Consider the following 10,867-nt stretch of genomic DNA (forward strand, 5'->3'; position numbering starts at 1 on the left):
GAGCTGGCCAGACTAATTGTCTGTTGTTGCATGGTCTCTATGGCTTATGCCCTTCATAATGCCAACCACTTTACAGAGCGTACTGGGTGCTTTTTATGTGCCACCGGCACAGGCACATTTACGCAAAACCCACATGAGTGCATTTTGCATGGCAGTGGCACCTGTAAAAGTGCAAACCTGTATGTATGGATTATAACGTTTTTACTTGGCTTGAAGGGTCTTCTCCAGTATCTCTCTTTACTCTCTCTCTACTCTTTACTCTTTTACTTGTTTCAGTCATTTGACTGTGGCGATGCTGGAGCACCGCCTTTAGTCGAGCAAATCGACCCCGGGACTTATTCTTTGTAAGCCTAGTACTTATTCTATCGGTCACTTTTGCCGAACCGCTAGGGGGACAAACACAAACACACACACATACATATATATATATACATATATACGACAGGCTTCTTTCAGTTTCCGTCTACCAAATCCACTCACAAGGCATTGGTCGGCCCGGGGCTATAGCAGAAGACACTTGCCCAAGATGCCACGCAGTGCGACTGAACCTGGAACCATGTGGTTGGTTAGCAAGCTACTTACCACACAGCCACTCCTGCGCCTGTATAGTAGTATAGTAATTTTGCCACAACTCTTGGTCCCTCGTCATAGAAGTGAAAAACTGTAATATTCTCTTTTGCTTTTCTTTCAGTCCATCAAATTCCACAAGACGTCTCGTAGCATAGCAAAGAAATTCTGGTGGAAGAATACCAAGATGACCTGTCTGATGGTCTGTGGTGTACTTATACTGCTTACCATCATTATTATCATTATTCTCTATTCTACCGGTGTATTTTCAAGTTCTGATAATAGTTCTCCAAAGCCCACCACTGCTGCTCCTTAAGCAGAGACAATTAAAACCACACACAGACGAAGATTTGACAAGTTGCTCTGTATAAATATATTTTATATATCTTACACATATATATATTTCTATGATTCCGAAAAATTTTTTCCCCCCTGTATCATCAGTCTGCTATAATTCCATTTTTTTAATCTTTTATGTGTCATCTCCCTTATAATTCCATATTTTTGTTTTATGTCATCAAGTTTTTATAAGCCACCCCACCCATCTATTTTTTTTTTGTTGATTTAGATTTTGTTGGTGAAGATGATTTATATGATGCTAATGAAAAACAATGATGATGAGGAGGATTTGTATGACTCTGTTGAATATATGTGCATCATTAAAATCAATTAAAATTTTAATCAATGTTTTAAAATTCATTGGACATTCCTGGTGGTTACCCTCCCCACATATGTAGATACGCCTGACGAAAATATTTGATAATGCTGTTTTGGATTTAACTCATTTTAATTGATCTACCCTCATCCCCTACCTGCCACCCCACCATATTTTTGCTAAGGGTTCTTGCATTGTGATCTACAATCTATGATGGACAACATGTAAACTTGTACAACCATTACAACAAATTTGATTTGGTAAACCGATTTAACCGCTGGCATCGTGGACTGATTTTTATATGTTGATTTGATGATTGAGAATACCAGATACTTTGGTCAATGGAATTACCTAATCATCAAATCATGGTGTAAATGGCTGAGTATTCCTCAGACTTTTGTCCCCTTTATGTAATCCCCAAACAAAAATCATTGTAATACTATGTGACAAAACTGGCCCTTTGAATAATAGGCATGATAAGCTTTCATAGTTTTTGTCTCCCCTGTTTCATTGATAGGGCATTGGGGTGATGCAAAGCTGTCGTGGAAGATACTGGGGAATGAGATGGTTTGGCACAGATGTTTGCTGTCCGGTATTTGGCATCGTTGATTTGATGCTGACTTATTTGACATCAGGCTTTTCTATGTTTCTTGTTTTAATGGTTCTCTTATTCTCTGTCTGTCTGTTTGTTTATGTGTGTGTGTGCATATTTCTCTTTATGTTATGAGAAGAAAAATGTTTGTGTCATCTGTGTTCAATTAATAAATCGTAATGTCTCTCTTTCTCTGTGTGTGTATATATATATATATATATATATATATTTCTGCATGTGCATGCTTGTGAGTGTGTTTGCCTCAGGTGCCAAAAAGTACTGTTGCCAAAAAGGTTCAATGTCCAGTCAGCCGATGCGAAATTGCCAGCACCCAAACTGCTGCGCCCAATCATCTCGTACCAAAGTTATCTAAGGGTCAGTGTTGGGATCAAATCTGAGACCTCTTTATCACACAGCTGACATTTCTAGACACACACACACACAAACACACACGTCAGTTGTCTACAGAAACTATTCTTGTGTAAAGTTGCCAACTAACTTTTGTAATAAATTCTATGAAATTGAAAATATTGTTTTACTGACTGGATTCACTTGATACTCTCTATATGAGATAAAATTTCTATCCTGTATGAATATGTATGTAATATATATATATTTCTTTACTACCCACAAGGGGCTAAACACAGAGGGGACAGACAAAGGGATTAAGTCCATTACATCGACCCCAGTGCGTAACTGGTACTTAATTTATCGACCCCGAAAGGATGAAAGGCAAAGTCGACCTCGGCGGAATTTGAACTCGGAACGCAACGACAGACGAAATACGGCTACGAATTTCGCCCGGCGTGCTACCGTTTCTGCCAGCTCGCCGCCTTATGTGTGTAATATATATATGAGTGTGTATATATGTATCTATACTTGTATGTTGTGTAAAACTAAATCACTGCTGTTTAAAATCTTTGTCTTTATACAATTCATGTGATTACCCTATGAGGGAACCCTTATGTGATCTGTTATAAATAGCAACCAAATCTCTTTCAAATCACAACTATCATCATGAAAGATGTATTAAGCAATATAGTATTAAACGTACAAGAGCCAGGATGGTGATGGTTCTTATTTCTTATTTCTTTACTGCCCACAAGGGGCTACGCACAGGGGGGACAACCAAGGACAGACAAATGGATTAAGTCGATTATATCGATCACAGTGTGTAACTGGTACTTATTTAATCGACCCCCAAAGGATGAAAGGCAAAGTTGACCTCGGCGGAATTTGAACACAGAATGTAGCGGCAGATGAAATACCTATTTCTTTACTACTCACAAGGGGCTAAACACAGAGATGACAAACAAGGACAGACAAACGGATTAAGTTGATTATATCGACCCCAGTCGAAGGCGGCGAGCTGGCAGAAATGTTAGCATACCGGGCGAAATGCGTTGCCGTATTTCGTCTGCTGTTACGTTCTGAGTTCAAATTCTGCCGAGGTCAAGTTTGCCTTTCAACCATCCGGGGTCGATAAATTAAGTACCAGTTATGCACTGGGGTCGATGTAATCGACTTAATCCCTTTGTCTGTCGTTGTTTGTCTCTGTGTTTAGCCCCTTGTGGGTAGTAAAGAAATATATATCGACCCCAGTGCATAACTGGTACTTAATTTATTGACTCCGAAAGGATGAAAGGCAAATTGACCTCAGCGGAATTTGAACTCAGAACGTAAGCGCAGATGAAATATGGCTAAGCATTTCGCCCGGCATGCTAACGAATCTGCCAGCCCGCTGCCTTGATGGTTCTAACAGCTTTTATCATATATTTACTTAATCAAGGGGTATCCTTGAGCTAAGCCTTGAGTATCTTTATAATGAATCCAAGGTAAGTAGGCCTAGCAGACTGATTCAATTACTCCCTGCTCACTTGATGTGTTGATTTCACTTTGTAAGCAATTGAAAAATTTACCAACTTTATTGATCTCACAGTGTGAGGAAGCTTCTGCTTGTGATAGATAGCAAGATGTTGTGTGAACTTAGTCAAACCCGATTAAGCAGGTAGCTGACAAATATGTGGTCAGTCGATAGAATAGAAGCAATCTATTAACTCTGGTTCCAGATATATCTTTGTCTACAAGAAACTTCATCATTCAGTAAGCCCCGAGTCACCTCTGACTGAGTAGACCTATGTCCAAACATATTCACGCCATTATTTTGGTTTGAGGAATTGTATATTTAGGATTATATTGTTCAACATGTACAGGGTGTTTCAAAAGTCTATGTCACATTCTAAGAATGTTCTCTTTGCCGGGCACAAACACCCCTCCTTATATTTTGCATGCCAATTTAAAATGGAACGTCTGTCTGGTGACTGCTTGGCAAACATTGTATGAAATTTGCATTGAACACGTGTCCATGGATACAGTTTTAGCATATTCTTGGACGCAAAATGGCTTCTCTTGTTTTGTGAATGACGTTGTGGTGCACCTGAGCACTGTATACAATAATTTCATTATTATTATTTATTATTTAACATTACTGGATTTGAAAAGAGACAAAAAGTCTTAAACTAATTAAATTAAAATTAAATTAACAGAAGAAAACTTGACACTTTTCGCTTTTAAACAGTACCAGTTCAATCATACTACCGTTTCTAGTTCATGATATAAGAGTTCTTAGAATATGACATAGACTTTTGAAACACCTTGTATTTTTATCAGTTTTTTTTTCAAGCTTGTAGGGTATATTTTACAAGAGATTTAGCCTTTATATCTAGCAGAGTGTTTGACTACAGAGGTTCACTCATTGGCAATGTTTTGATCTTAGAGTGTAGAGAGGGTAACAGAGGCCTAACCAAATTCAGCATATTTTTTTTCCTTGAAAATTCTACATATATACATGACATACATATCTGTGTGTGTACACACCTCATAATTAATTTTAATGTAGCCTCCAATATCAAAAAATTTCACTTTTGGTTTTTCTGTTCAAAGGAACAATAAAACAAAAACTAGATATTTCCACTGCATTGATTGCTCTTTTACTCTTTTACTTGTTTCAGTCATTTGAGTGTGGCCATACTAGAGCACCGCCTTTAGTTGAGCAAATCGACCCCAGGACTTATTCTTTGTAGGCCTAGTACTTATTCTATCGGTCCCTTTTGCCGAACCGCTAAGTTACGGAGACGTAAACACACCAACATCGGTTGTCAAGCGATGTTGGGGGGGGGGGACAAACACAGACATACAAACATATACACACACATACATATATATATACATATATGCGATGGGCTTCTTTCAGTTTTCGTCTACCAAATCCACTCACAAGGCTTTGGTCGGCCCGAGGCTATAGTAGAAGACACTTGCCCAAGGTGCCATACGGTTCGACTGAACCCAGAACCATGTGGTTCGTAAGCAAGCTACTTACCACAGAGCCACTCAAAATTTTTATCTTTATTTCATAATCTATTATGTATTTAATGAATAGCATGTCCGTTGTAAAGAAACAGATACCTATTAAACTACCATCTCTAAGGCTTTTAAAAGGTGAGATGGTTACAGTTGGAATGTTCGTGGTGTAGACAAAAAGTATCTGACCTTGACTTTTTTTGCACAAAATAATAATGCGTGAGCAAAATCCACCTGGGTATTAGGTGGCCACGTACCTTCCTGAGCATGTGCAAAAATTTTCGTGTCTGTAGGTTGAGACATTCCCCCATAGTGACGCGTTGAGTACAGACGCAGAGTGTGCTGTGGGATTTATTCTTTTGAGTCAAGACGACCGAGCGCATTGAGCAAAGATGCTATATCAAATTCTGCCAAAATGTTGGTGATACACAAGCTCAGACTATCGAGAAGATTCAGAAGGCCTTTGAAGATGATGCTATGGGAAAAAAACACAAATAAAGGAGTGGTACAACCGGTTCAAAGATGGCCGTACCTCAGTGGATAGTGAGTCATAGTGTGGCAGACCATTGACTAGAAGAAACGACGAAATGATTGCAAAGGTTCTTCGTCGCCTTCGTGAAGCTGTACAGCAAAAACAACCTGATCTATTGTGGGCAGCAAAGAACTGACAGACAACTCCACCCGCTCATTCTGTCCACGTCGTCCAAGCATTGCTCGTCAAGCAAAACACCACTTGTTTGTCAGGTTTTCTTCTCCCCAGACTTGACTCCGTGCGATTTTTAGCTATTCCTAAAGCTAAAAACAAAAACAAAAAACAAAAACACTCAATTGAAGAAGATTTGAATCAACAGGGGACATTAAGCATAATTCAACGGTACAGCTCTACAGCATCTCAAAAAGTGGTTTCAGGAACGCTGGCAGAAATTTGTAGACTCCAAAGGCGAATACTTTGAAGGAGACTAAATCAAAACGGTGAGTTTTTTTAAAAAATATTACTTGTTTTTTGGCCAAGGGTCAGTTTCTTTTTGACTACACCTCGTGTGTGATTTTAGGTTTGCTTGATCAGAACTGACCTGGGCCTAAAGAACAACGATGAAATCAAGTGGCGTGGAATGCTGTGACAATTTCTCCGTAAATTCCCTCTGAATCCAGTTTCAGTCCTGGTTAAAATTGTCCCTCTTACATCGCCAAATCTCCCAAGAAAAAATATGGACATTGCAACGTAACAATTTATGCCATATCACTTAAAATCAGTGCTCGTCAAAATGGACAGTACAGCCACCTAGAGTAAGGTGGAAAATTTATAAACGTAGCAGTAAGCGGGTGACGGATGTATTTAATTAACTCAATCTTTTGTTTTCATTCTGTGTGTTGGACATCAGGTATTATTAATAGTAGAAGTGTTTTGATATTCCATAATGACTTGCGTGCAAAGGCAATGAACATGTGTAAATGGCCATAACATGTCGGTGGCAGATTTTGTGGTGTATTTAATTTTATTGACTTGTAGCAAAGGGACGTTAAATAACTGGGATCTTTTCGGTTTGAACGGCAGTTTTTTCTAGCGGTGTCATATGAAATTGTCACCCATAATTATGATCCTAGTATCGATCTATTGCATTTCAATCTGTTTTAGGGTTAGAAGTGGGGGGGAAGGGTATCTTTTTTTTTTTTTCAGAAATGTAAATAAACCCAATCTGTTTCTTAAACGAGGGACATATTCATACGGCACAGAATGTTTTCACCTCAATAGACGTCATTGATTGGTTGAAATTGCAGAAATTGAAGAAAAAAAAGCAACAAATATCTTAGAAACTATAGAATTTTCTCAATAAAGCCAAGAGAAAAAGATGTTTTATAAACACATTCTACCAGTATACGAAGTTTAAAATTTTTTAGTTACGTGGAAATTATTTTAAAAAACTGCCGGTCAAACCGAAAAGATCCAATAACTGTTAGTAAAAGAAAGGGGACGATAGTTTCAATAAAAGTTTGAGAAGCACGGTTTAAGATCTTAAATAGTATAAAAAAAGAGAAGAAAAACAACAAATAAAGAAAACAAGGGACATAAACAATATAAACGTTTTAAAGAGTTATTTCCCTTGAAATCAGACATATTTGGAAAGAATAAATGTAATCGTTACCAAAATTTTCAATGTAGTATGTCAACAGGCAGTCACAGATCTGTTGGTCTGTTTTGCCTAGAGTTCCTTAATTCCTTTCTTGTTTCACTCAAAATGCTACGGCACCGCCTCGGAAGGTCTAGTCAAGTGGTTCTCACCCATTTTTTTGCCTATGGGCTCCTTTGATTCCACTTTTACTCTATTGGACCTCCGTAGCCATACGATGTATGTATATATATATATATATATATATATATATATAGATAGATAGATATAGATATAATCCTGCTATATTTTTATAATTAAATATTATTAGGAATTGTCTCGAAAATTCTGAAAATATTTTGTGTATTGTAGAAGTATAAGTAATTTATTGTACATAAATTTTAACAAAATCTTATATGGACCTCTAAGAGTCATAGGCACCCCGGTTGAGAATCACCGCTTTAGTTGAACGAATCGACCTACACAGGCGTGAGTGTGTGATAAGAAATTTGCATCTCAGCCATATGGTTCCTGGTTCAGTCCCACTGTGTGGCGCCTCGGGCGAGTGTCTTCTACTATAGCGTTGGGCCGATCAACACCTTGTGAGAGGATTTGGTTGACAGAAACTGAAAGAAAGGTGGCGTGCTGGCAGAAACGTCAGCGCGCCGGGCGAAATGCTTAGCGATATTTCGTTTGTCTTTAACGTTCTGAGTTCAAATTCCGTCGAGGTCGACATTGTCTTTTATCCATTCTTGGTCGATAAATTAAGTACCAGGTACGCACTGGGGTCGATGTAATCGACGTAGTCCCTTTGTCTGTCCTTGTTTGTCCCCTCTGTGTTTAGCCCCTTGTGGGCAATAAAGAAATATAAAGAAATAAGAAACTGAAACAAATCCGTTGTATGTACATACGCGCGCGCTCATATATACGCATTACATATGCATTACACACACACACTCACACACACACACACACACACATCTATCCTTTAATTCGTTTACGGGAAACATTTTGGATTAGGCATATTAAAAGCCGTTTTATTATGTTGGCTACAGCCTAATGATACCAACTTGCAATAGCAGTTCTATGAGGTTGTACTGAGATGTGCCGTTATAATAGGATAAATATAGTAATAATTATAATAATCCATGGATGAAATTTATATTTTAATGCATCGCTTCGCACGTTTCCACAAATCACATGTTTCTTACGTTCATAGTCCGTATTCCTGGGATGATTACTGTACGGTCTGTAGTAACCATGGACACGAAAAAGCTGCAGATCAAAGCAAAATAAACAACGATAGAATGGTTACATATAAGAATGATAAAAGCTCCTCCATAAAAAAAAATAAGTCCAAACAGCGCCATACAATTGACAGTGCAATCCATACGTAAAGAAAACACTGTTACAGGAAGAACAAATGCGAACACTAATAATATCTCCGCTTATAGAACCGGAAAAGATGATATAACATGTAACTTGCGACAGAAAAATGAATGTAAATTTAATAACAAATGTATGATAAGGAATGTGGTTTACAAATGTTAAGTGAAGACGGGTACCCAAAAATGTGTACATTGGTGGTACAAGAGACACCATGAAAAATCGTCGCCGCAACCATCTTACGTCATTTTTCAACGTAAACAAAAGGCACGGTACATCATTATCTAACTTCATCTGGGGGCTCAAACAGAATGGAGTGGAGTATACAATCCACTGATCTACCATAAAAACGCTAGACCATACAATAGAACATTGTGGGTGTATAACTTATGCTTAGAGGAAATACTGAAGATAATCACATCCAGAGCAAACATAATTAATAAATATTCCGAAGAAATTATATCAAGCAAGTATAAAAGAATTCGAAAAGGATGTTTTGAAACAAAAAAAACACTAACAAGAGAAGAACATATAAACCAACAAAAACAAAAGCAAAAAAAAAACAACACATTATTTTCCTGTGCTATGTGCTAGCTATATCATTTACTATCAGAAGTAATTAAAAGAACCTTCTAGGAGAACATCATATTTCAACTCAGACAATGAACTTCAATGTTGCTTCATATACTTGGGTCTTTCTCTAATAAGTTTATTTTGGAGTAAGTAAACATTCATGATTTCTTGGTCCAGTTCTCAACTTTTCCCCCTCCATCATTGATTTCCTTACAAACATTTGCTTTTTTTGATCCACTGTCAGAAAAAAACTTTAACAGTTTTCTTTCTCTGTTGAAGAGCCAACATCGTATGTTTTGCAAATGGTTCATACAAATGGTTCACACGTTTTACGCCACCTCTTTTCTTTGCTGAATCCATAATGGGGCTATACAGAAACAAATCTCTCTATATATAAACGGCAGTTTGTCTGTGTGTGTTTCTGTGTGTCTGTTAGGTTGTACCCTCACCCTGACCACGGCTTTCAACCGATTCTGATGAAACTTGACACACACATAGCCCAATGTCATAATTCAAAACTAACGCAGCGAAAATTTTGAAAAGTTCCCCCAGTTCTGAAAAAAATCGATAAGTTCGACATGGGGTCTAGAATCAGAAACACAAACCACAGACTGTCTAGGGGACGCAACTCGACCTTTTAACTCTCAAAAAAAAATTTACCATAATTTTTTTTCCATTTTTTTGCTATTTTTTGGGTATAACTCTCTAAAAATGCTTTATAGTTATTTCCCTTACAAACCCGAGCAACGCCGGGCGATACTGCTAGTAAATGATAAAAGGAGAAGGAATGAGCATCAAAAGATAAACGGCGCCTCCAGAAAACACTGAATTCTCCAATATATGTGAAGCTAAAAACGTAATCTACCAATGCGATGTAATCGCAAATAATTACAAGAAATCTTATATTGGAGCAACAAAAACGAAATGATACTCAGCTATAACTCCCATCGATCTAGTTTCAGAATGAGAAGTAAAGCGCACTCTACCAGACTTAGTAGTTACATTTGGGAATTGAAAGACAAAAATATTAACTATAGTTTAGAATGGTGTTTCCCAGCCAAAACTTCCTCATATAACATTAACAATAATCGTTGTAATCTCTGTGTAAATGAGATATTCGTTATCTTAATGGCCAAATCACATCTGCTTAATAAAAGAGAAGAGAAAAATAATTCTTGTTTGCATAAAGGCCAATTCGTATTCTCAAAATATCGCTAAAATTTATTTATCCTTTAAATATCGCTAATCCCTATTTTACAGGTTATTAGTGGACTTGCTTAACCTCTTATTACTTCCCCTTAACTTTCCCACGTACCTCGTAGCACTACATAACCTCACTCCACATTATAAACCAAATACTGAACGTTATACTTATTTTACGTAGTACGTTAGGGCACTCTTTCCTATGATTTAATTTCATTTGATAGCTAGACTACCGATTCATTTTACATGCTATAATTTCCCTATCGATCTTAAGACAGGATACAGGCAGAAGTAGGTCTTAACTCTTTTGTCTGTCTCCTGTCTTAGCTCTTTTCTCCAGCGTTCACCACTTTACCTTGTTATGGCTTAACAGCCCTCACCGTTTGTTTTTACTGTTTTCTTCTTACTGTTCTGTTCTTGTTA

At 37.5% G+C, this 10,867-nt stretch overlaps 1 protein-coding gene across 1 annotated transcript in view; it reads left to right on the forward strand.

Annotated features, from left to right (window-relative positions):
• The window catches only part of LOC115214245 (vesicle-associated membrane protein 711), a 43,105-nt gene extending 40,763 nt beyond the window's left edge, over positions 1 to 2,342 (forward strand). The window contains exon 6 of the mRNA XM_029783373.2: positions 692 to 2,342. Within this exon, the coding sequence (XP_029639233.1) occupies positions 692 to 883 (192 nt within the window). The 3' untranslated portion in view covers positions 884 to 2,342. The remainder of the gene's footprint in view (positions 1 to 691) is intronic.
• Positions 2,343 to 10,867: the final 8,525 nt, after the last annotated feature.

This window comes from Octopus sinensis, linkage group LG1 (genome assembly GCF_006345805.1).
Source record: "Octopus sinensis linkage group LG1, ASM634580v1, whole genome shotgun sequence".
Taxonomy (NCBI): Eukaryota; Metazoa; Mollusca; class Cephalopoda; order Octopoda; family Octopodidae; genus Octopus; species Octopus sinensis.